The sequence below is a fragment of the Jatropha curcas genome, chromosome 5, assembly GCF_041381405.1.
Source record: "Jatropha curcas cultivar XTBG-Jc1 chromosome 5, XTBG_Jcur_1.0, whole genome shotgun sequence".
Classification (NCBI taxonomy): domain Eukaryota; kingdom Viridiplantae; phylum Streptophyta; class Magnoliopsida; order Malpighiales; family Euphorbiaceae; genus Jatropha; species Jatropha curcas.
Window position 1 is genome coordinate 22,133,302 of NC_143155.1, and position 26,759 is coordinate 22,160,060.

The 26,759-nt window shown below is 33.2% G+C and overlaps 1 protein-coding gene and 2 long non-coding RNA genes across 3 annotated transcripts; 1 reads left to right on the top strand and 2 right to left on the bottom strand.

The window, feature by feature from the left end:
* Positions 1-1,178: 1,178 nt before the first annotated feature.
* Positions 1,179-4,530, top strand: LOC110011215 (uncharacterized). Its single transcript, XR_002286244.3, has 2 exons — positions 1,179-1,760; positions 4,153-4,530. It is a non-coding gene; the product is annotated as an uncharacterized LOC110011215 (long non-coding RNA).
* A 5,052-nt stretch (positions 4,531-9,582) lies between these two features.
* Positions 9,583-26,084, bottom strand: SMU1 (transducin family protein / WD-40 repeat family protein). The gene is made up of 16 exons (XM_012237565.4): positions 25,840-26,084; positions 25,488-25,698; positions 23,965-24,117; positions 22,540-22,588; positions 16,597-16,680; positions 16,160-16,263; positions 14,503-14,589; positions 14,366-14,419; positions 13,594-13,689; positions 13,344-13,471; positions 12,992-13,118; positions 12,834-12,893; positions 12,566-12,673; positions 11,638-11,738; positions 10,360-10,411; positions 9,583-9,954 (listed from the first exon to the last, which is right to left on the bottom strand). The coding sequence occupies exons 1-16, from the start codon at positions 25,863-25,865 to the stop codon at positions 9,856-9,858; spliced, it is 1,539 nt and encodes a 512-aa protein (XP_012092955.1). The 5' UTR covers positions 25,866-26,084; the 3' UTR covers positions 9,583-9,855.
* On the bottom strand, positions 19,364-22,532 carry LOC149496397 (uncharacterized). The gene is made up of 2 exons (XR_016320900.1): positions 20,119-22,532; positions 19,364-19,804 (listed from the first exon to the last, which is right to left on the bottom strand). It is a non-coding gene; the product is annotated as an uncharacterized LOC149496397 (long non-coding RNA).
* Positions 26,085-26,759: the final 675 nt, after the last annotated feature.

A 26,759-nucleotide genomic window follows, 5' to 3' on the forward strand; every position in this document is an offset into this window, starting at 1 on the left:
TAGTAGAGAATAAGATAGACAACAATTCATCAGAGTTTGTTGTATGAAATTTTTGCTTTCATTTTGTTTCGTTTATAGTTATTTTCTCAGTAAATGCCTTAAATCTCTGTGACAATTTATCTCTAAAATGACCAACCTCTTCTCTTTTTTAATTATCTCTACTTCATAAGTATCATATTTATAAACCAATTCATTGTATCCATTTAAAATTTTACGACCCATGTCTGAATTCATTTAAACCAAGTGATCGTATCCGTTTAGAATGTTATTACCTGTATCCAATTTATTAAAATTTTACTCTTCATACTTGTCCAAAATCCGTTTAATTCTTTAAATAGGTATCCAAATTTTAATTTATCCAAATCAGACTTATTTAAAATACATATTTTTTACTAAAAAATGAGTAGGACACCTGCAAACACCATAACCAAATTTGTTTAATGTAGCAGTTAATTGGTAGTGGCTACCCTGAAACTTACACTCTTATCCTACTCGTACCCATTGCGGTAGCAATTTTATTATAAGTATCCATCTCAAACTCATTTATAACTACTTATATGCTCGCTTCCATCCCTAATCATTATAAACGACATTCTCTCATTTCATCTCCAATTTATGCTTTGCACCTAAATTTACACGGATACCTTAAAATGTTCAATGTATTAACATCGGACGCTAACGCCTCTCGGATACTCTCGAACATGTGTCAGAAACTAAAAATGTGTCATGTTATTTATTTTATTAATTTCAGACACTTTAAAGACATATTTGAAGCCACTTTTAATGACACATGTAAGTACGCTTTCAGGGATTAGTTTGATATTTTTCAATTTATTTAGATATACTATAAGTTGATAATGTTAACTAATTATATTGAAATAAAAAAAAATATTTTTTTATTTTATATTTATGATTGTTTATTTATTTAAATTATTAATAAATTTATTTATTTAGTATAACATTCTTAAATGTATTGGTGTTCTATTTTTTTAATCGTTATTATGTCTTGTGTCCATGGTGTCCTATTTTTTTAAACATTATCATGTCTTGTCTCCATGTCATGTCCTACATGTATCATGTGTCCGGTGCAATAGAGTTTGTACCTTTTGTCTAATGTGAACAACTTTAACTTTGTCTAATTTTGTATATTAGCATTCACATCTCTGCAATAAAACGTTTTGTGAACATATTGATGTTTTGGTGTCATTGTTCACTTTCATGTAGCATTGCAAGTCTCACAGTCATCTTATAGAACTTACCTTTCACTTTGTTTGATATTTTCTCATGGCATGGTACAAGTGTAGCACTCCTTAATTTCATAATTCTAGTTGATTTTTTATGGAAAATATATTAATTTCTGCGAACTCATTTTGGAACATAAATTGATTCCACTTAGGACCACTATACCATCAAATTTAACCTCATTTTTAACTTCTTTCTTAAACCAAAAATACAGTGCATGTGATTTTATAAATATGGTTTACTTAGTTGATATGATATGCATGGTATTAATAAATTGATAGTACCTCTGTACTTGGTATTAATACATCTATACTCTAAAACCAACTGCTAGCGGTAACCGGTGGACATGAGAGTTCGACCTTTCAATCGGTAATCATACATTTATAACAAAACAAAGCTTGTGAAGCTTGCAGCTTGAGCGTTTTCCGATGACATAACGGCGAAAGAGGATAATCAGCCTAAAACTGGAGTAGTGACAACAGAGGTATTGTCTTGGTGGCGCTTGATGCTCTCAAAAGGTTGGTACTTGGACTTGGAACTTCAATTTTTTTTTTTTTTTTTTTATTTTAAATTTTGTGATTGGCTTCTGGAGAAAATTAGAGTTGGGGGGGGGGGGGGTGTTTGGTAGTCAGAAGTAGCAACCTGGGTTTAAGGTTTGGCTGGTTAAATTAAGAGCGATAATATTATTTTGGATTTCTATTTAATTTTAGAATTAGATTTTCGATTTTATATGGGATATTGGTATTTTACTGTGAATTACTAGGATTTTGATATTCTGGTTTAGAATTGAGGTGGACGTGGTGTTACATTATCATACTGCATTCTACTGAATACTTTAATGGCAAAAACTCTTATTTCTTTTGTGGGGATGATCTTTAGAATGTGGTTATGGTTATCTTGAGTCTAAATCCAGGATTTATCTAAATGATTTTCTTATGTCCCATGTTTAAAATGATTGTTTCTATGTGATTGTGCAGTGCTCCCTTGGTATTGGGTTTCTCCAAGACTTGATTATATAATTTGTAGATGTTAGTTGTAATTTTTTGATGTGCCAAGTTCCAGACACAATGAGTTACGGAATAAGATTTAGCAAAATATTTGAAATTGCACGCGCAGAGCAACTCTGCAAACCCCTATGGTTTTTGGGGAAAGAAACTGGTCACACCTGGTCATAGGAAAGAGGTTGGAGTTTCATTTATTTATTCCATGAATTTATTTTCTTTGATGCTTTTCAGCTGTTATTTGGTTGAATGAATAATTTCTCTAGGCTCACTCAATTATCATTGAGGTAGATGGTTAGAAGTCTCTAACATAACATGTTGATAGTCATTTGAGGGATTACCAATTAATAGAACCAGAAACAATGGAAGTTCTTCAGTATTTGCAGTTATCGACTCAAGATTCTTCTTATTTCTGATGTGCCCCGACAGCATTTTATTTTTCGCTGTTCAGCCCCATGAATCATAGTCCCCATAGCTCATTACATTTGTCAATTCCAGTAAGCCAAACCAAACTGATCAAATTTTTTTTCCAACCAATTGGCCCAGTCACTTTGTCCGTATGCTGGCATTGCTCTTTGATAACTTATAAAAAGCTGAGGAGCAAAGATATATGTGCTGCCATTGCTCTCACTGCTCAAGGTTAACATACTGCAAAAGAAGGGAATGAAAGATAAAAGCTATACACGCAATCTTAAACTATGTTTAGTATGTTGTAATATAGTACAGTCAAATGCAATTTTTTAGTTTGATGTTTTTGAATTAAAAGTGCATTTGATTATGTTATGTTTCTTTACTGTGTTCCAAATACAGCCAACTGTTGTTTGGATTATGCCCAGGTTTGTTACTCTACAAACTCTTCATTTTGATTGCTTTTACTGTTTAATTTTTTCTAAGCGAACAGCCAGCTTCTGAATTTGTGAAAGAAGCCTAAATCAATTTGAATTCCAGAGTGATGATGTATCTCAATGAATTTTTTTATACCTAAAATTTGACATATTTCCTCATTTACAGATTAGGTATGATGCCTTGCATGCACTGTGATTGATTTCTCTAGAAGGCAAATAGTTTCATTGTGAGAATTCTTTTATTCCTAATCCATGTTTTGACGTTTTCATCTCTACTATTTAGTAAAAATTGTGAGTTTGAAGACAAAAGTATCGAACCTTTTTGATTTTTGACTTGCTAACTAATGCGAATGCATGTTCTCTTGTTGACATCTTCATTTTCAGTTTTCAGTCATTACTAGTGTTTATAATAAGAAATGTTGGATGATAAGAGTACTAACTTTTGTTGATCAATTTTACCTTGGTGAAAGTTTGCCTATAGCTGCAAACAAACACCGCGAAGCCACATTGTGCAGGGCCTGTGATTTATAAACCCAGGACTTGCAGGCCTTTCCTTTACTCCTTTTAACTATTTGTCCTGTTTGATTTCTTTAGTCCAAGGTTTGCCCCTCCCCCCAAATTTAACATTCTGGCTTCATCCCTGCGCCAGAATGGAACTCATTGTCCAATTGGATTTTTGTGGCAGTTGTTTAGGTACTTTTTCTTCAAGTCTTTATTCTTTCATTGGTTGGTGATCACCTCTGCTAAGATATTGTAATGAACATTTACAAGTTATTTTGTTATGTCCACTCATTTACTTCTAGTTCTAACCAGAACATATCATTCACCATACTTGAACTCATAATGCACACATTTTTTTTTGTTGACTTTTGGCTTGATAGGTGGTTGACTCTGGATGCATAGTTGGTATTTGAATCACTTTCTTTTCTCATAATGGCCAACTGCTCCTTTGACACCCCTTTCTACCATTAAATAATTAAAAGGGGTTACCCAAAATATTGGTTTTAGTGTTATATATATATATATATATATATTTCTTTGTATTAAAAGACTTGCATGATCAGGTGGTCAATAGTGGGCCATCTGAGCCGTCCCCGTGGTAGGTGGTGGAAACAGTGGTGATCCAACTTCTTGGTCTTCCAGACAAGAGCCTCTCATTTCGCAAAAGGCATTCAAAGTCCATTTCCACTTCCGAAAGATATGGAGTTAAAGCCGTTTGGTTTTGGAGACAGTAAATTTGTAATTAAGCACACACAATCAAAATGGAACTTTGTCCTATGAGCCAGAGAGAGAGAGAGAGAGAGAGAGGGTTGGCAATTCAAGTTTGAGATGGTGTTGATGAATTTGTTCAAGTTCTCTCGAAAAAATTGGTGACATTACAGTGATGTGTATTTCTAAATGAATTATTTTACGAAAGATCAATAGTTCAAAATTTAGAATCACTGGGTTTTTTTCTCTCGAAAAAATTAGATTTTCAATCAATACAATTTGAGACATACCATTAGCATGTGAAGTCTAATTCTCGATGCTACATTAGCACAATGATAATAATGATGAAGAAGAAGAAGAAGAAGAAGCTATTTGTGGTCGAATTTTGTGCGCACAAATTGTGGATGCTCCTATCATTAACAGTTGATTTGAAAAGCACTCCACTCGTATCCAGGCAGCAAGGGGCTAAGGGCTTCCATTCCTTGTTCTCTTCCATGCTTTTTATTTTTAAAATTTCAAGATTTTTTTTTTTAGCAAACACTTCTCTTGATGCAAAGGTCAACTCCATTATCCATTAGATGCTGTCAATTCCATATATATGCTTATTATTATTTTTATTTTAAAAAATAAAAATAAAAATAAGAATCATATTTGGATATATTGAGGAATGAGTTGTATTTGTTAATTTGGGATGTGAGTTTTGTCTGAATTGAATGGGAAGGGGATAGTGTGTTTTTAAAGGTAGACCAGACTGGTTCAACCCTGGAAAATCAAAATTGTGAAGTTTGGATTTGGATTGCCGTGTAGCGTGTGTTTGACTATTTCTTTCTTTTTATTTTTTTTGGCCTTTTCATACATATAAAAAAATTATTAATTAGTAAGGTACGTACAAAATATAAATTTTATAATCATTATATATATATATATAGAAAAAGTTATCACCCTACTGTGTAGTTCATGTATTTTTCCAATTCATTTGGTTTTCTATAAATAATTAACAAATAAAAAAATATCAAAATAAAATCATAAATACAAATTATTATGGTAATAATTACTACTTGAAAAATTGGGTAATACTCATGGTAATATAAGCATTGTTTGAATATAATATTTTGAAACTTCTAAAATAATAATTTTGATGGCATATTGCTAAAAATTATAGTTCTTTTTTTTTTTTTTACGATTAATCAAAATGAATTTTATTCTAATACATTCTTTTTTTTAATTTTTCACCACCTCATCTATAAACTTTTTCACTTACTCATAGCTTCAAAATTTTCACTTTTTCCCTCTTGTTGGTAATATATATATATATATATATATATATATATATATATATATGTAAAATTAATTTAGATAAGTCAATTATATAAAATTAATTTTGTTTCGGCATTCATGTCTGTCCTATTAAATTTTAATTTGTAAAATAATACTCTCAATGAATTACATTAATTCAATATTAGAGGATCTAACCCTCAAGATTATTTAAAAAGGAATTTAATCTACATGGTATATATAATATTAATTAATGTATAATACGAGGGAGGTTTGACAATCTAAGGTATTAATGGCAGATAGCTAAGTTCCTTGAACGGAAAGGAAGTGTCATTGGAAGAAGAATGCTCGACAATTCTGCTCCCTCTCCGCATCTACTCTCTCTCTCTCTCTCTCTCTCTTTCTGCCCTAATTAAAATTAAATAAACATATAAACTTCCCTTTTTGTATCTATTAAATTTGGAATTTTAGCATAAACCCAGCATAGATAAGTCTCCTGTAAGCAAACTCATCACTCTCATGGCAACTTTTCCTGCAACTCTCTTTAATCTTTCATCTCTCTAAATTAAAACCCATCTCTCTTTTTTCTCTCCCTCTCCATGCATTCTCTTTTCTTTATCATAATTTTCCTCTCTGATTTTTTCTCTTATGGCCATCAAAATCTTCTTTAGTTCCATTCTTTGGTTCTCCTTTTTTCTTTTATTCTTTGTTTATGGTAAAAGGTGCTTCTTCTTTTCGCTTCTTGATAATAATAATAATAATAATAATAATAATAATAATAATTATAGCAGTAGTAATCTTTCCATTTCTCATCAATCTTTGAGCAACAGAAAAATGTTAATGGCTACCAGTAAATTTAACTTCACTCCATTTATCAAAACATCAAACCACCGCCACCGCCACCACCGGCATCATCACCGTAGCCACCTGCCTCCGGTGCAACCTCAGCCGGCTGAAACTGAGATTGATCCACGTTATGGTGTTGAAAAGCGGCTTGTTCCTACCGGTCCAAATCCTTTGCACCATTAAACTGAGGTTTTTTTTTTTTATTTTTTATTTTGTTGCATACAACTCTTGTATTATTCATGTGCTAATCTGTAATCACTTATTTATTCTTCAAAGAAAAGAAAAGAAAAAAAAAAAAAAAAAGAAGAAGAAAAATGTCTTTTAATGGGATCAATTAGTTGTATAATTCTATACTTGTCAATTAGATAATGAAAAATCTTAATGATCATATGCATTAATTCTTTTTTATTTAATAAAAGTGTATATTAAGTACTTATCTTTATTCTTTTTTTTTTTTTTTGAGAAATTTTTTATTTTTATGTTGGTATAAATTGCAAATTATGCATTCTTTTAGCTTAAAAGAATTTTTTTTTCCCGTTCCTATACACCATATCTGTGCTTGGATCAAGAGTAATATTCAAATAAAAGTGGCAATATGCTGTATATTAGAAAATGACATGCAAAATACTGAAATTGTTTATTTATTAATTTAATTATGATTTTTAGTCCTGTATATGATTCATTATAGTCACAGAATTACATGTTTGATCATGCAACTAAATAATTGTAATTTAATTATTATAATAATTATGATTTAGTTTAAGTATGAGAGAAGCATGCAATAGTAGCTGGAACGGCACGGCACGTCGTGGGAAACGAAATTTTAGCACCATATAATTACTTGTAGGGATTATTTAATATATAGTTTGAGATTAATTTAGATTTAATTACATAGCCTTTGGTAATAAATAATGCACCTAGCTAGCTACCTATATTACCTTAAAGGGTTGACTATTATTAGCTAGAGAATAGAGAGATCTGTAATGCGTAGATCATAAAAATAGACTTTAGTGTTATTTATCAATTATTCTAATGCTAAATTTATATTTTTTAGACTTGATTGATTTCTAATTATCTGTAGAGAGAAAAAACACTGGGCATCATACGGCAACATGACATCATCTTATCTCATCTCATATAGCCAATTGAATTTAAATTATTTTAGAGCTTTACTAGCAGAAATTGAAATCTGAAAAAAGCTACACTTTGATGCATGTAGTTCTTAATATTATTTCAACTACGAAGTTTCTTTAATCTAGGACCCACCTGGCTTTAATAAATTTTAAAAAAAATATAATAATAGTACTAATAAAATAAAAGGAAGGGGGCATAGGATCCTCTAATAGGGCTATATTTTGACAGGAAACAAGGAATTTTTTTCCTATGGTCAAAACCCAAGGGTGTGTTTGTTGCACTAGTGCCCTTATTTTTCTTTACATGGTGTTGTTAAGCTTAAAGATGTTCAAAATTTTCAATGAAGGGTGGGTATTAGTTCAGATAAGGTTAAAAAGTCTAAAACCAACTTCTTTTGTGTGTTTAGACTTTTTTTTATTATTATTTTATTTTATTGGTTTCAGCCAATCCAGAAGCATCATGTGCTCAATGCTCATTGGGTTTTGTGGGCTACTTTAACCAGCAAAATTTCAATTTTTTTTATTTTTTTATTTGGGATTTACTAATTTGAAATCATTCAAGTTCTGTGAGTGAAACTGTTGCATAGTTTATTATTGGTTTGACTTTCAACATGGTTAGTGGCAACAACACTTGATGGTGGAGGATTCTCTTCCTTTTGGTCATGATGAATGGGAGATTATGAGAAATTTTATTTATGGAGAAAGAGAGAACATGTGATAACCCTAATTTCAGTTCAAATTGAACTGAAATTGAAATTGTTAGTTCTCATTCAATTTTCTACTTTAAGAAATCGGAACCATATTTATTGAAAATTGACATATTTTCAATCCGTGTTTAACATTAAATCTTTTTATATTGACTTACACGTGAATTCAAAGTCTTGATTTTAATTTCTAAGATTACGATCTAATCTAAATTTGACCACTTATGTTATCCTTTGCAATATGGGATATTATTACAAGTTAAAGAGGCTGTCTTTTTCAATGAAATATAAGATTCTAAATAGATAAATAACACTTTAAGCGGTTGAGATGAGCTTAAAGCAATAAATTTCTCATAATAACATTGGATTTAGTAGCTACAAGTATCCATCACATAGTCAAAAAGTCATATTTAAACACCAACAGTTTTCTTTATTCAAAAATTCAAAAAAATTTCAATTCATTGCTCTTTTCATAAGAATTACGAAAATAATTAGAACTCATTAGTTTTCTAAAAATATGTAATAAAATGTTTGAATTGTCATTACTAAAAGTAAATATAAAAATAAATGACATCTAGTAAAAATGAGTAATTGAAAAAAAATAATTAAAATAGTTTCAAAATCTTGAATGAGAACTTAAAGTGAAACTAAATAAAATATTTATTAAAATGGAACAGAAGGAGTATATGCTATTGAAAGGGACATAAAATAAGAATAATGAAATCAAATGTATCTATTCTACTTCGTCTAATAACCCTGGTTATGAAAAAAGAAAAACTAGCATTAAACAAATGGAGTACTAGTTGAAGATATTCAGAGAATAGAGAGCTACATGATTAGATCTGAGTGGGAAAGCTTGCCATGCATGATGGTGCGCTTTCACAGGACTCATGCAGTTGCATTTAGAACCCAACCAACCAACTTGCGAGAGACTAAGAGCTAATAATAAATACTTGCAGGAAACGATTCTTCAGCATTAATTAATAAACTAGAATTATTTAAAAAAAAAAAAAAAAACAAATGAAAAGAAAAGAAGTAGAATCATCCGCATCATGTCACTCTTGAGAAAAATTACCAAAAACCCTCTACCATAATATACCAATTTAAAGGCAATTAAAGTTTAAAACTTATAAATATGATACACATAAAATTAAAAAGTGTAAAATGATTAAAGAAATCATCAAAGATTAACATAATTAACTTCAAAATAATGACAATAGAAGTAAACACATTATATATCAAATCCAGGAGGAGGTGCACTATGTGCAGTGATGGGGCATACAATGAGTTCAGTGTACTCAAAGAGAGAGAGAGAGAGAGAGAGAGATGTAAGAAAAGAAACTTCAATTAGTTGCCTGTACAAGAAAATGGATTGCAAATTGATGGCTGGTTGGCTACAGCTACAAAGATCTGGCTCCTTCTAATTAAGAATGATACAGGCAAGTGCACAATCATTTTGAAGACTCTCTACAATTTACCAGGCAAATAATAAAATAACAGTTGACTCAAAATTATTTTGTTTCAAGGTAGATGAGGGCAGGGGGCCAAAGCAGGCAAAATGGTATGGAGAAAATATAAATATGACCAGCACAATGGCAATTCAAGGCTTCCATAACTTCATTGTTGAGTCTTCACTGTATGTAGCAACAAGATTCCGATGGGGATGATGAGTTACGCCAATTACATCCTTCTCATGAACCTGCCATTAATAAGAAGTCGAAATACAAACATATGCAGTCATGAGATCATTGTACAAACGGATGAAATTAACAGTCTGTTTGGCATTGTGGACACCAACTTGCAACTTTGCACAACACGTTTATGCAAAAAATCTAAAGCTAGCACAAGTTTTCAAATACAAACAAAATCTGAATGCTTGCAGATTGCAAACACACAGGGTTCCTTTGATTAGATATTTTCAATTTAGCCTTTATTCATGAACCTAAGTATTTGAATCCCTCATTTAACAACATTCCATCCAAACATTGTATGATTCATTTTCATGGAATGCAGACCAATTGTCAGTTACCCTGACGGTGAATGAACGTGACAAAGCAACAAGAAGGCCTATTGAACCACATTAACCTCCACAAATTTTACTTACCTTCATTAGATGCTCCAGTTTACCAGACTGCTGGCTGAAGCAGTACATATTCCTGCATACGATTTTCAGAAGATATCAGTAACATAATCAAAAGCAGTACCAAGTGCCAACGGCTGCCAAATACAAAAAGATTGATACTGTAGAAAATTATTAAAATAAATTTGTTGCAGATTTCAACAATGATGGTCAGTGCAAATTGAATCATCAAAGTAACATAGCAGGTATACGATCTTCAGTGTAGCAGTAAAGTTCAACGTCAGAAAGCCATCCAAGGATATAGAGAACAGTGGACACCAACAGTCACAGTTGACAGGTTTGATCTTAAGAGCATCACAATTTCCATGCAACATGAATTTACCTAAAAATCTATACTCAAAAACCCATAGACCTATCCATGCACCTATACTTGCATGGCCTGTGAAAAGATAGGCTTAAGCAAGAGCTTTTTTCCCCAGTTTCAACTGACTCCTGCCTTCAAAGTGGCTTGTGCTTGTTTTTACATTTACTTCGTAGTTTACAGTAAAAATAGTAGCTAATCAAATTGCAGCCACATTATAGCTTATTGGATATGCTAGCAAATAACCAAATATAACAAGCATTGATAGTTACAGATGTCAGCGTGCAGACCGGCTTGTTTACCTAAAGCCTCAATCACAATATATCTAAGTTGCTTCTACATTACAGATTCAAGAACAATTGAACTTTGACTTCTTTCTACCAATCACTCACAAAACCTTGGAAATCTTAATGCCATAATGTCTTTGAAATCCTCCTAGCCATTGTCCTGCTGCAATAATTCTTGCTAAGAAGAATGCCCATGTTGTGGCAATTCCACCCAGAAGGTAATGTTTTACTCCGAGAGAACGTCACTGTTTAATGCTCAACGCTCTAGGCTGAGTAGCATGAGCAACTTTTAATTTATTATGAGCCCGAATGATTGATTCTGTAAGTTCTGCCAATAACCACGACTACTGAATAGAAATATTAAACTAAAAGCCCATAAAAAATGAGCACCTAGGAAAAAAAGGCCACTGTTTTCTTCGCCAAAAGCAGGAAAAATGAAAAAGAAAAAAAATGCATAGCAAACATAAATAACATGCTTAGCAGCATATAATATTTTGGACCTCCATATAAATGTTATTAGAACACAAGATAAATCTTTATACAAGTCAAACAAAATTAAGAGCAAATATAAATCAAAGTGATAGAGGTGAAAATTCATATTTCATACCAAAAATGTAGAAACTTAACAGTGAAAATACCAAACTAAAGCAGTACCTGTCTTCACCAACACAGTATATCCATTCACCTTTTGGTGATACACATGCCGCAGCAAAATCTCCACCTTCTCTTTTACCAGATGAAAAACTCTTCACGACCTGTGTTATAATGGTTCAAAAAGTAAATATCAAATAATAATATTCCCCTCTAGCATTAAAAGGATTTCCTTCAATTTATGGAAACTCAAGTGAAGTTGCTGATTTGTGTTTGTACTTTGCAGTGTCCCATGTTCATTAAAATTATTCAATATTTCAATGCAATAAAAAAAGGAAACCAAACTAAAAAATATATCACATCCTTAGTGGTGCATATCACGCCAATGTTTTCTTTTTCTAATTTCTGATAAATCATAAACATTTTAACGGGAAGGGGATTTCAGGGTTTGATCCCTTGATCTCTTGCACTGCAAGGCAAGCGGTCAACCATAGCTCTACGACTACTAGTCCATGACCAATATGGCAATATCTATATTCCTTTAAAAATTTTAACTAAACAACTTTAAGCGCCCATGCTTTTGGGTGTTGAGAAAATATCCAATAGACTAAAGGCATGTATATACCTTAATAGTGCAAGAAGAAAAGTATTTCATTAATGATTTGGAATTTCAGTGTAGATTAATATTCAAGTCATCTGATCACAATGAGACATCTTAAAACATAGAAACTAGCAACGACCACAAAAAAATATAAATAAAGAAATAAATGAGAAAAAAATTCCAGATGTGAGCAGCCATGAAGTAGCAAGACAGCAGCAGCAGTGAGTTATGACATGTTACTATTCCAAGAGCCCAAACATACAGCAAATATAATAGGCATCACTTTTATCTTATTTTATTTTCTGGGTAAAGAAAACTATAAAAAAGCACTGACGGTGCTATCCATGGTGGAACATGATGTTATTGCATTAGTTCGAGTTGAGAAGCTACCTGTCCTTGAAGTGTCATGATGCAAATCGAGGATGTCTTATTACAGACAATAATGTGATCTGTGTTTTTAGGGAAAAGATGAACAGAGTTCACAGAAGCATCACCCCCCTACAGTTCAAATAGCAACAATTAGATATATGGAAAAATGGAAAGAAAAACAATATAATATTACAAATAAATGTTTCATTCTAAACCAATACATAATACAAGATAATGCAGCTAAATTACTCAATCCCATTAGAGTGCAAATTGAAATGAGGGAAAATACCCTTAATGGAGGTGGTGGCCTAAATGTATGTATACACTCTGTACTCTTCACATCCCAAACCTACTAAAAGGCAACAAAAAATCTGTTATGCAAATAGGGGAAGATAAAAGATAGATGCCTTGGGCCCAACACTTAAAAAATCTAACTGTGGAACTTACCTTGACTGTGCAATCACTGGATGCAGTGATAACACGAGTTCCATCACTTGTAAAGATGGCATCATTCACATAAGAGGTATGGCCGCGGAATTCTTTTAACAACTTCCCGGATTTTAGGCCATGTATTCTACATCAAACACAATGAATGGTTATTCCTAAAATGGTAGCCAAGGGAAGAAAAGAAATTGCTGTATGAATATGGAAATGAACAAAATCACAAATGTCTTACATTATGTGATATCTAGATATATGCCAATCTATGGTAATCAACATAGTCAAATATGAATAATAACTAATAAGCTATAATGTGCCACAGGGAAGAACATGCAACAAGAAACAGTCATTAACCAACCTGGCTGTGTTGTCAAAGGATGTACTTAGCAGCTGGCTTCCATCACGAGAGAAGGTAACACTAGTGACTCCTTGAGAATGAGCACGCTCAAGACGGCGCAAGCACTGACCAGTCCTTATCCGCCAGACCTATATTATCACACAAACTTTTAGCCACATTTCAATATTGAAATTCCAAGTTTTACATATTTTTGTCAGATTTTACCTTCGATTATGCATAATCTAAATCTAAACACTATAACTAAACTTACTTTGATCTTCCCATCTTGGGAACCAGAGGCAATCATCTCAGAATCTCGGCTAAAATCAACACATAGGACAGGATCATCATGCATCATAAAAGTTTCCTGAAATGGTTAACCATTCATCAGAAATGCACAAGATAGCCTAATCTACTGCAAAGCCAGCATATTAGAGATACATTTACAATGCTAAAAAAACAAATAAATCAAATAAGGCATGCATTTGTGACAAAATAACTTCATTCTTGACAGGGAGTTTTAATAGCAGCAGAAAGAAAAAAGAAAATTATTAGTCCTAATTTTTAGTGGTTTTACTGGTGGAAAGACAATTTCAATTATCATCAAATTACACGAGGTTTTTTTTATCTAGTTAATTAGGATTTAGGGCCAGCGAAAATTTAGTTAAGAATTTTTAGGTAAGCGGTTAAGAAGTACATTAGAAATATCTAGAGAGACTCATGGTGCCAGGCTACACAAAGCTATCATTAGTCGTTGTAATAATTTTGCTTGGAAGATTAGTTCTAAAAGGAATGGCAAGGGGTTCTATACTTCTACCTAGGGGATGCTAATGGACCTAGGCTTACTTCCCAAATTCATATCAGGTGGCACTAGATAAATATGCAATAATGGATGATATTTGGTCAGACAACGTTGGAGACAGCTTGTAAAATCAACCTATATCAAGAAAAAACAAATAAGGACTTTCTTGTTAATTCTAGAAAATAATAATTTAAGCCGTAAAAACAATACTAGAACGAAAAGAAATCAAAGTGTGACTTACATCAGCCTGGTACTGAAGATCTTTCTTCAGCTTTCCAGTTAGGTAATCCCAGACCTTGTAATGACCAAGAACTCAAAAATCAATAGAGATTCATTCATCAATGTTTAGCTGTTGGAAGAAACTTCCCCAGAAGATACCTCAATAAACCCATCAACAGAGCACGAAACAAGGAACTGCCCATCTGGTGAGAACCGAGCACATTCAGCGTGACTTTTTGTTCCAAACTGCAGCAGATAAATTCAGGCATAATATGAGGAGCTTATGATTTAGGGTCCAACCAAATATAATAATATACACAGGCAATGCATGCAAACCAAATAAAGCTAATAAGACATAACAAGATATTAAATGGAATTGCCTGTTCAATCAGGAAATATCTAATTACTCTACCATCGTTCTTATAATTCACAATTTCCACATATGTTTCAAACAGTTCATATTTTTCTGAATATTGTAGAAGCTCTGCTCAAAAGTCAATTGTGATCTGGGTCAACATTGCAGAACTGAAAGATATAGCTTTGGCAAAAGATAAATTACATCCTTTCTCAATTTGCTATCCAAATGGAGATTTCTTCAGGCGGAAATGACTATTAGGGGCAAAGTCAATACTATGGTGACCGAGAATAGATGAGCTTATCCAAGAACTAATTGACATAATTTGCTTTAATTAAAGATGGTAAAGTTTGGCTCAAATCAAAATAAACTCATATGGCAGCCAGAAGTGACCCTCAATTTTCTATTAATTCAATATGCCACATCGAAATTCATAGCAATAGTTGGATAGTGCTGCTTAGGATTTACTGTGACCGTTAGGGCTGTTAGTGGATTGGTTAAAGCAAACCTAAGTGGCTGTTTAAAAGAATTGAAACCAAACCAAACCTTACCTTTAGTGACAGTTTGGTTCGGTTTGAAAAAAGCGAAATTAAACTTCCTCATTCATCTAGTTAAGAAGGAAAGAAAAATGATCAATACTATGTTAAACATGAAAAATGGATTAATACAAATGATGACATAAAACACAATTTTAAATAGATGTTCCAAAATTTTTGTACTTAATAAGATGTTAACTTAGCAATTTATTAATATAGAATTTACATATTTATTTATTTCTATACTTATTACTAAAAAATCATAAAAAACTATAATTTCACCCATGTATAAGTTGCATATAATGTCTAATAATATATTTTTTTATGAATTTTTAACATTTGAACTTTTCACAAACTAATTATATAATTTACCTAACTAATATCAAATTATGGTATAATTACTACCCAATATAAACTAAGCAATGCAAAGAAAATTTCATTCAAAAATTGGATTGAATTATTTATCATTTAAAAGTTCAAACTTACACGCACACACACGCATATATAGAGCGGTTTGGTTCGGTTTGGGTGGTTGTGACCCCAAAATTGTAAAACTAACTAGAAGCTCAGTTTTAAATTTTAGAAATAAAAACAAATCACCAATATTTAAAACCGTGGTTTTGGATCGTTTAGATTGGTTTGAATTTGAATAGGTTTCAGCAGTTTTATAAATACCCCTAGTAACAGTCTTGGATAAACCAATCACCGGAGAGAGGGTTTAGAAAAGTTGCAGAGGTTCTGTACATCAATGGGTCATTATAATTTTCATTTTTTCTTTAGATAGCTGTGGAAAACCATACCAAGCAGCACCCGTAACCATAAAAACAATGGAATAAGTAGTCTGCAGCATCACTGCACACAATTCGTCAACACAGGTGAAAGAGTTTAAAATGGATGGTAACATAGGCAACAGATATACACAAACCTTAATAGTGTGTGCAAGGGTTGTTGGATACATGTCCTCCACATCCTGTTTCATAGCAGCTGTTCCTCGGAATAAATCGAATTGTGTTCCCGGTGGGAGCAACCCTGAAGGGGCAAAATACACATGATTCATCATCTAGTTCTGAAGTAAAGATAAATGGCACGAGAGTAATTCATCCCCAAACACCTGGCAGGTAGAGGTAGCAGCCATATTTTTGAAGATCATAGAAACATAAATAAGGATAAAAATATGCTAAAAATCATTATGATACAGGAAAGAGCATAAGAAATGTGAATTGGTAAACAAGTTTAATTGCAAACTATAATCATCTACCCAGCAAATGGAAAAAAAAATTGTAGCATATATTTTTCAATCGGATTTGATATAAAGTTTCACATCACAATAGAATATGGATATAAGCGGGTCCAAAAGCTCACCTTGGTGTTGCTGCCATTTTAAAGCCTGACCAATTAGAGCCATTAATCGAGAAGGCGGAACAACACTAACTTCCGTGGCAAGAGCTGAATTCATAAAAGGTTTCAAAAAAATCTCATTAGGTTAAAAAAACTGAAATACAAGCATAAGGACTAAGGAGAGATGGATTTAAAGTACTATAATTGCAAAGTTGATGTTTCAGAGAATTAAAAAATAAAGAGAAAATGGTTCTAGTTTCATGCTACTGTCCTATACCTGTAAGCAAATCTATATTTATAATATTATCAAAGTACAAATATACCCCTATAAAGTCGGATCTAACATAACACAATTAATTCCTAAACTTAGGTTATATACAGCTATCGACACTCTCTCACGATGGTGTATGCATATCTCTCATACACCATCTTGCATACAAAAGAATGGAAAATTTTGCTACACAAACCCTTATTGATTTTCTGAATTTACCTAGTCAAAACTCAGAAACTGATCATTTAATTTTTCTTTAAGAAAAGTTCAATCAGTCTCAATGTGCTTCGTGCAATCTGTTGAACTGGATTGTGAGCAATACTAATGGCAGCCTTGTTACCACAATACAGGAACAATGTCTTCACCTCGAACAGATGTAATTTTTTCATCTGTTTTTTAAGCCATAAGAGTTTACAACCACCTTGTGCCATTGCTCTATAATCAGCTTCTGCACTTGACCTTGCAACCACACTCTGTTTTTCACTTCTCCAAGGAACCAGATATGCACAAAATGAACAATATCCTGAGGTAGAATGCCTATCCTCAGGAGATCCAGCCCAATAAGCACTTGTATATGCTTTTACCTTCAAATGAAGATTGTTGGGAAAAAAGTAAGCCCTTCCCTGGCAGACTTTAAGCATCAAAGAATCAAAATTACAACACCTAGATGAACAGTTCAAGTACTATGCATAAATTGGTCAACCACATTTAAAGCATAAGTATCAAGACGAATGTATGAGAGATAAATTAGCCTCTGAACCAGCCTTTGGTACTGACCCATATCAATTGCTTCTCCAATATTTCCTTTCGGTTTGTGATTTGCCTCAGTAGGAGAATCAGCAGGTTTACAGCCCAACACACCTGTCTCTTCAAGTAAATCAAGGATGTATTTTCTTTGGGATATGACAATATCTTTATCCAATCTAGCAACCTCTACTCCAAGGAACTACTGAAGTTTTCCCTAGTCCTTAATTTCAAATTCAGTTGCAAGATACTTCGTTAATCTAAACTGCTCTTCTTGATTGTCTCCTGTCACAACTATATCATCAGCATATGCAATGAGAATAGTGATCTTACCATAATGACGTTTGATGAATAGTTTGACCTGCATTGCTTTGGTGATAACCGAAAGTTTTCATAGCTTTACTAAACCTGTTGAACCAAGCTCTAGGTGACCGCATTAAGCCATATAAAGCTTTCTTCAAACAACAAACCTTCGCTTTAGTTTGCTAACAAGCAAACCCTGATGAAATTTCCGTATAGACTACTACTTCTAACTCACCATGTAGGGAGGCATTTTTTACATTAAACTGCTGCAAACCAACCAAGATTTGCAGCACAAGAAAAGATAATTCTAGTAGAATTCATCTTTGCAATCAGTGGAAAAGTTTCTTGGTAAACTATCCCATAAGTCTGAGTAAAACCCTTCGCTACCAATCGAGCTTTAAATCTCTTAATAAAGCCATCTGCATTGTGTTTAATATTGAACACCCATTTACACTCTACCAGGTTCTTATCCGAAGGAAGATTAATAAGCTCCCAAGTACCTTTTTTGGATAAGGCTGTCATCTCTTCAACCACAGGTTCTTTCCATTAGATCATTAAATTGCTTCCTCCGATCCATATGGAACAGAATAAGAATAAGGACAACTAAAAAGCTCCATAGGAAGGAGATAGAGATTCGTATGAAAAGGAAAAATTAGAGATAGGATATTGGAGACATGACCAAATTCCTTTGCCAATAACAAGTGGAAGTTCAAGATCACTATCAAGGGAATCAAGAATAGGGATCTGAGTAGTAGTAGGAGATTTGCTACTTGATTCTACAGGGTTAAGTCTGGGATTGGCGCTTGACTAGGTAGAGTATTATCGACAGTATATCTATTTTTTTTTTTTTTTTTTGTAAGGACACCTTCACCCTTCACAAATCTAGCTTGTCCAATCTGCCTAATCTCTTCACATTCACGTCCTCACTCTGATTCTCAATATCTCCTGCATCTCCCTCAATTAATCGCTTCACGTTTGGCTCTAAAATACAATAAATCTCTGCTTTGACTTCATTCTCCCCCTAACCAAGAGTCACCTCTTGCACACAACTCTTCTCCCCTTAAAGAGGTGACAATTCGAGAAGAAAATATCACTCTCTCCCTAAAAGTAACATCCATACTAATAAGAAATTTTCTAGTGGAGGGACAAGAGATGAATTAGTACCTTGAATAATTTCTAGAGGACTTGAAATTTAGAGTCCTTAGGGGCATTCAATTGATTAGGTACACTGAGAGTACTACGTCCCCCACAGTAAGCTTTGGGAACATTCATAATGAACTTGAGAGATAAGGCAACCTCTAACAATGTCTATTCCTCCTCTCAGAGACACCATTGTCGGCAGCACTTTTGACATAACTAGTTTGATGTACAATCCTATGACTATCTAAATACTTTTGAAAGGCACTCTCCATATATTCTATACCATTATCAATTCATAACACTTTTCTTCAACATTGAATTGCAAGCTAATAATTTTATGGAAGGACTAAAAACAAGAAAATACTTCATTTTTTGCACACATCAAATATACTCAAACTACAACAATTAATAAATGTAGCAAACCAACCATAACAGATAAAGGAACCATAGGACTAGGACCCCACACATCCAAGTAAAATAATTACAGAAGGAACAAAACTATTATTGGTAGGAGGATAACATGTTTGGCAAATCCACAAGCATCACAAACCAAATACTCCTTATTACATTGTCTAAATAACTTTGAATATACTTTTGCTAAAATGAAGAAAGAAGGATGTCCTAATCTCATGTGTCGTTGACTTATTTGTTGATAGGCAGACTTCGAATCACTTAACATAGCTCGAGCCTTAGATAAAGATGAAAACCTACTTCCAGTAAATATAAGCCACCTCGTACTCTACCATAGCCAATCATTTTCCCTGAGTTAAACTCCTGAAGAACAAAATAAGAATAGGATTTAATTTTACAATTCAAATCTCTAGTAATAGCACTAATTGATAATAGATTATGAGGAAAACTAGGAATATGACAAGTGGTGAAGTAATGGTAGAAGTACAATTATAGAACTTTTCCCAATGATGGAAGATAGAAGACCCGTCAATTGTACGGATTTTATCTTGACCTAAGCAAGGAAACTAGCTTAGAAAATTTCATGTCATCCGTGATAAGTTCAAATGCTCTAGAATCTATAATCTAAGAGTTACAATTGACAATAGGAAGAGCAGTAATTGCTAAATGTTCTATACCTAAATGTGCAAAATTGGAAGAGGAAGTAGAGGAAGAAGCCATGGTTGATGAAGCATCTAGTCAAGCCATTAGGTGCCTGAAGGTTTGTATGTCTTCTTTGGATAATCCACCAGTCGGTTTTTCCTTCAAATTGAGTGGTCTCCTTAGCTTCAAACATATAGGCTTGTGATCTAAGGGCACCCGTTCTTTTACCACCTTGCCTTCTCGTTGGCCTACCATGGAGTTTCCAACAAGTGTCCTTAGTGTGTCTCGTTTTTCCACAACATTCACATTTTAGGTTGTCTTTTTGGATGAACCTTGATCCATTTCCCGAGTCCATTCTCCTTTTTTAATTCTACGGGATAAGTCTTCCACCTTTGAAGACCTGTCTATAGGAGTGATATGCAACATAACATTGCGTCGACTCTCTTCTTGTTGTGCATAGTCGTAAGTCTGCATTAAGGAGGGGAATGGATCTCTCCCAAGAACCTGAATTCGAATTTGATCATATTCAACATTTAAACCAGCCAAAAAATCATACACCCTTTCTTTTTCAAAAAATTTTTGAAATTTGATTGTATCAGTTGTACATGATGCTTGAACGTCTAGGTAATAATCAAGCTCCTGCCATAACCCACTAAGTTCAGAGAAATATTGTGCTATTGTCAATTCCCCTTGCTTTATTTCATGAACCTTCTTCCTCAACTTATACACATGAGCATAATTGCCCAAATGGGAATAAGTTTGAGCAATAGCATTCCAAATCTCTTGAGCAGTATTGAGAAGGAGATAGCCATGGGCAATTTGTGGTTGCATTGAATTAATTAACCAAGACATGACAAGAGAGTTCTCCGATTCTCATTGGCTAAAGGATGAATCGTAGATTTTTGGTTTCTCTTTGTATCCAGTAATATAACCTTGCAATCTTCGGGCCTTAATAAACAACAAGCAAGAACGCGACCAAGCAAGGTAATTTGTCCCATCCAACTTAATAGGACTGATTTGGAGAGAAGGATCATCATTGTATGTCCCAATCACCCTGTTATCGCCATGTTCATCAGACGCGATGGGCTTCTCTCTGTCAAACATGTCCAAGGAAACAAACTGGGATACTAAAAGAAAGCTCCAACAATGCTATTGTTAGAAGCAACTCAAAACCCTAGGGGACGATGCTTTGTTACCATGATGATTGAGAGAGAGAGTTAAACAATACAAAGAAAAATGCTCTAGTTTCATGCTACAATCCTACACCTGTAAATCTATATTTATAATATTAGTGAAGTACAAAAAAAACCCCACAAAGTCAAACACAACACAAAAATCATTAAAACCTTATTATCATATTACCTATGTTTAACTGTTTCCTCTACTTTTATCTTAGACACGATTCATTAACTGCATTCAATGATAATGATAAAAAGCTAGATTCAAATAAATGTGTTGTAATGCCAAAGGGAATAATAAGAAAAAAGAATCAGCACACCATAAAAAAATAAAAAAATAAGTAGTTCCATGGTTGGAGGGAGTGCTTGTGTTAGAACAACATCAAATTGGGACAATGGATAGTTTGAAAATCTGCCCAAGTCACTCCTATGAACCATAATTTAGAAATTTATACCATTCTATCTTCATATTTTTTTATGCTATCCTTCCCTTCTTTATCAACACAATGGTTCCTTTTGGGCAAACCAATTTAAATAAGTAACTAACTTGTGATCCTAGGGACTTCTACAATGATGATTTCCTTTTTTTTCTTTCAAGTAAGAAAGCAAAAAGGGTAAAAAAGTGGTGGGGCCATGGAAAGCACCATCGAGACACAACCTGTACATGCAAAATACATATGAAAGAAAACAATATCCCTTAATAATATTCAAATATCCAAATCACTAAGAAAAGAAAAGAACAAAAATATAAGTCCAAGCTAGTATCTCAAATAATCTTCATGAGCATTAAGACCTTAATTTCATCAAATCCATGGCTCCATAATTGCAAAAAGCTTATTCTTTCAAGCTATATTTCACATTCATCCACTACTCTTTGTTTCCTCTTCTACATTTAGAGACCATAGCCAACACTTGTAAGAGTATCATAAAGGAATCAAATACTGAAAACCACCCATGTATTAAAATACCCCTATGTTGTGGTGCCGCCATGGCAATAATACTATAGTGCTATCACATTTAGCAATCTCAGTGCTCAACTCTAGGCATTCCAAAGCCTGAAGCAAGATAAGAAAGAAAATGGAGAAATATTCTAATATTCAAGCAGAAAGCAAGAAAATACAAGGAATAATACTTCCTACAATCAAGGAAAAAAAGCCAAAATAAACCTTTAAATATCAAGGAATCCACCGTCAACTAAGAAACATTCAATAGAAAATACATATGGGTAATCTTCACAATTAGATCTAATAACCAAAATGAAGGAAAATGAGGTAAAACCTTGGGCGATCTGTGCACGGCGTTTCTCCTTTGTTGAATCCTGATAAGCCTGTCAAATTATGCATAGGTCTTAAATATTAGCCAAGAATGTACTCACTGACTTGATGGAAAAGAAATGTGATGCATTATAAAGCCAAAATTAAGCAACAGATAACCAGTTTGATTAACTCTTCACTGCAAAGGATCCATTTTTTCAAATTAATGTAAACCCAATAGACAAAAATATTAGTGCAACTCACATAAAAATGAATTATGAAAATAAAAAATTGGACACCAGTTTATAATTAAAATCAATAGAATCCCATCCTAGGAACAGATTAGAGGCAGTATTTCCCACATCACCCTTACTTCACTAAAGAAGCTCAGTAACCTTCATTTTTGTTCCCAGAAACCCTAAGGTGAATCACCAAAAAATTCCATCATGCATGTGAGGGAACCTACTGTTCACCAACCATGACAAAAAGCTTATTCCACATATCACCAAAAACTAACTTGGCTAAATATATCCATTACCATACATTGATCAAAATACTCAATAAGAATAGTTTTTATTTTTGAACAAGAAAAGAAAAGGAGAACTTTGTAATTGAAACAAAAACGTCCTTTTATAACTAAAAGCAAACCAACACATTCTATATAGATTGTAAGCTTCTACTAAAGCAATAATGGCTGCCAGTCAACTTATACATGCTCAAGTTTCAAGTTTGAGCTAGTCTACAAACTTGATCTGGGTTCATTTTGAACCTAGAAAAGAGTCTCATAGTATCCATCAAATCAAAAAGGTCAATCCAGTTGTCCTCATTTAAGGAGGAATACATGCAAAAGCCTCCCAACTCCCCATGGTCTTCCTAAGTCCACTGCTCTAACATCTAGTTAGCAGGATAGCCTAATCCTTACCCTTTACCAAACTTTAAAGAAAGACAAACAAATATCCACAAAAGCTATTCATCTTGTCAATTAGCTTCTCATTGCTTGTCAAATGGCATTAAATCTCAAGCCCCATAATGTTACCTACATTATGCTCCTCTAATAAGACCAACATATGTAGGAATTCTGAAGACTAAATAACTATACTACAATATGATATTGATGATCAAGAATTCACTTTTATGATTGACAGTTATTAAACCCTTACTTGGGTGCACAAACCAACACAAAGGATAAGTAAATTCAGGCATATATATACATTTGTATAATGTTTTATAATGAATTAAAACATCTTTCACATCCATAAAGAGATTAAGTACTATCCACCAACAGGCAAACCACATATCATTATAGGTTAATAAATGTTCGAATATAGATAAAAAGAAAAAGAAAAACACACATAAACCATTCGGTATAGTTCCAATTGAACATAAAAGATAATTGGAGAAAAGAAAGCAATGTATAGAAAGCAATGGGAAAAAAAATGTAATCCTTAACCTCATTTGGATCAAAATAAGTTCTAACTAGGAGATGCTCAAGTCGCAAGTATCTCTCAGGTTGCTCCTGCTTCATGACACCCATTGCCTGAGTTTGTCTTAAAATGGCACGTGCAGTGTCCAACTCTCGAAGTTCTATCATTTCTAATACAATCTGCAACATCAAATGGTTAAAAAAAAAAAAAAAAAAGGAAAACAGAAATGTACTTGAAAGAAATACTATGGCACATATCAAGGGCTTGCACCTCAACAGTCCTGAGGGGGGCGACTTCACTTAGGCTATCGCCTCTGGGTAGAGGCATGAGCCTTTTTGCGCCTAAGGCTCGAGAAAGGCACGCCTTTCTATTTTTTTTGTTTTCCAGAACAAGTCACCTAGGGTTTTTTTTCAATATAAAGCTATCTAGCCAATATCAGCTTACACAAAATAAATAAACAAATATAAAAGAAATAAAATGCAACACAAAAAGCGGTGATGTGCTTTGTGATCCAACCTCCACTCCTTCATCTAGCAGTCACCTCTTGGAATCTAGTCTTTAGCCTCATTCCATCCAGATATAACTCTTTCAATTTTTCTTCCTATATTTTCTTTCTATTTCTTTTTTTTTTTTCATTTTTTTGATTATACTCTTTTCTGTCTTAACTCTAATATCAATATAACTTGTCGTGTTGCCATTTTTTCTGATTTATGAGTGTTTCTTTCCATGTTTTCTACTTTTTTCTCTTTTTTTTTTTTTTTTAATTGATATCTTAAAATATATTTTTCAGATTTATGTATTTTATTCTTTTTTTTTTTTTTTTTGCGCCTCACTTCAATCGGGCACGCGCCTTCGCCTGGAGGCTAGTGCCTACGCTCCAACAGCCCTTTGCGCCTTGCACCTTGCGCCTTTAATTACTATGCTATGGCAACAAAGTGCTTCATAGTTGACAAAATGAATGCATAAATAACTTGGGATCTTGCTCTGGTAAGTTTCGGCTCAAGCTCATATTGAGGCCAAAGTTGGATGGGAGCGAAAAACAGCAACGGCTTAGACTATATAACAAGCACCTCGTTGAGGACGGCTCAAATGCAAACAATGACTTTGTACCAAGACAAAGACTTTAGCCAATCAAGTGAAAAGGCTCAACTAAAAATTAGGTGACGCTTATGAATAATATAGAGGTATCGCAGTTATCATTGATTACATTTGCCAGTATTTCCACTTTTCCTTTTTTTTTATTGAACTATACACCAAATTCATGCCAAAACTAACTTGCAAATTCAATTTAAAGCAAATAGAAACCTAATGTCAAATTATAGCAATTACTGGTCCAATATCATAAGTACAGATAAGCACCCCATTTGACTAGAAATTCAGGCGATAAATTTTGGAGAATTAGGTCATTAAAAAAACATTGGCTTGACAAGAACCTTCCCATAAAGAAACACAAAAGCAAAAACAATTTCTATAAGACTATAACCAGATGCAAATACTGAAATCCAGCCAATGCAGCAGCAGGACACATTAACAAACCTACTGCACATACCTGTTCATATAAGTCCTCCAATTTATTCCTAGGAAGCTTAAGTTGAGCCACTTGAGGCAATATGGCATCCCATCTTCCACTATTGATATCAGCAACAAATGTCTCAATACTATCTACTGTATTGAGCGAGACTTGGCACTCGTTCTGCAATGTCTGGAATGTTTGGTGCAGTGAATTTTCTTTGCAGAATTGAAGCACAATCTTGATAACACTGAAATCAAAATTTATCAGAAATCAGTATATAAAACACATTAGTCAAATTAAAACCGCAAGTTGTGATTAAGCAAAAAGGAAAATAACGAATTTGAGTGAATGAGGGTAGAAACTGAATCAATTTTTGAAGATGACTTACTCTCGAGCTTCTATTTCTAGAGCCATTCTTTGCTGTAGCAGGTAGCAAATTCGCGCGCTCTGTTGGAGAGATAGATACGCACAAAAGGTTAGGGTTTTCAAAGTTCACGGAGCCTATTTGTTTGAAGTACAGAAATACGTTGCAGTTCAATTAAAAGCTCAATGTCCAAAATTCAGAGTATTAAGGAAGGAGATTGTAAGATTGTATTTCTAGGTCTGGGCTACCCTCCATTTTTTTACTTTTCAGAGGTGAATTATAATTTAGTCCTCCTTAGAGGCTCAAATACACTTTTTTTCCCAAAAAAAAAAAAACACTATTTTAAACATTATAATTTGTGTAGTATACCATATAGAATGTACCACACTCAAGTAATAATTAAATTGACCCAAATTATTAAATATAATTATTTTAAAAAATTAAGATGTTAAATTGGCTAAAAAGGTTAAATCTAATGTTTTTAATTTTGCTAAACAATTTTAAATGCCAAATTAGCTTTTTTTTCTCTTAAAATATTATAATCATGAGAAAAAAATTTTGAGAATGGCCCTAGTTCAATCATTGTGAATAATTTATTTTTTTAATTTTATGGAATGGGTGGCAGTCAATGATATCTTGTAGTCTTTTTTTTTTTTTTTGCATTTAGAGATAGAAAATTCTGAAATCAAAATCTATTATAAACGCTTATGAAAAGATCGCTTAGACTTAAGAAAAAATCGTTCATACAAATGTCGTTGGTGATGATGGTTGCTTTTACATCTCCAAACCTTTGAGTCATCAAACTAATTGTCCTAGTGTCATAGTAATGACTCCTAATAATCTTAACTTGAAAAATTGGTATACTGCTTAATTGAGAATATTTGACAAAGTCTTTAAAGTATGTAATTTTGACATTTTTTTTTTTAGAAATGTCATTTTGACTC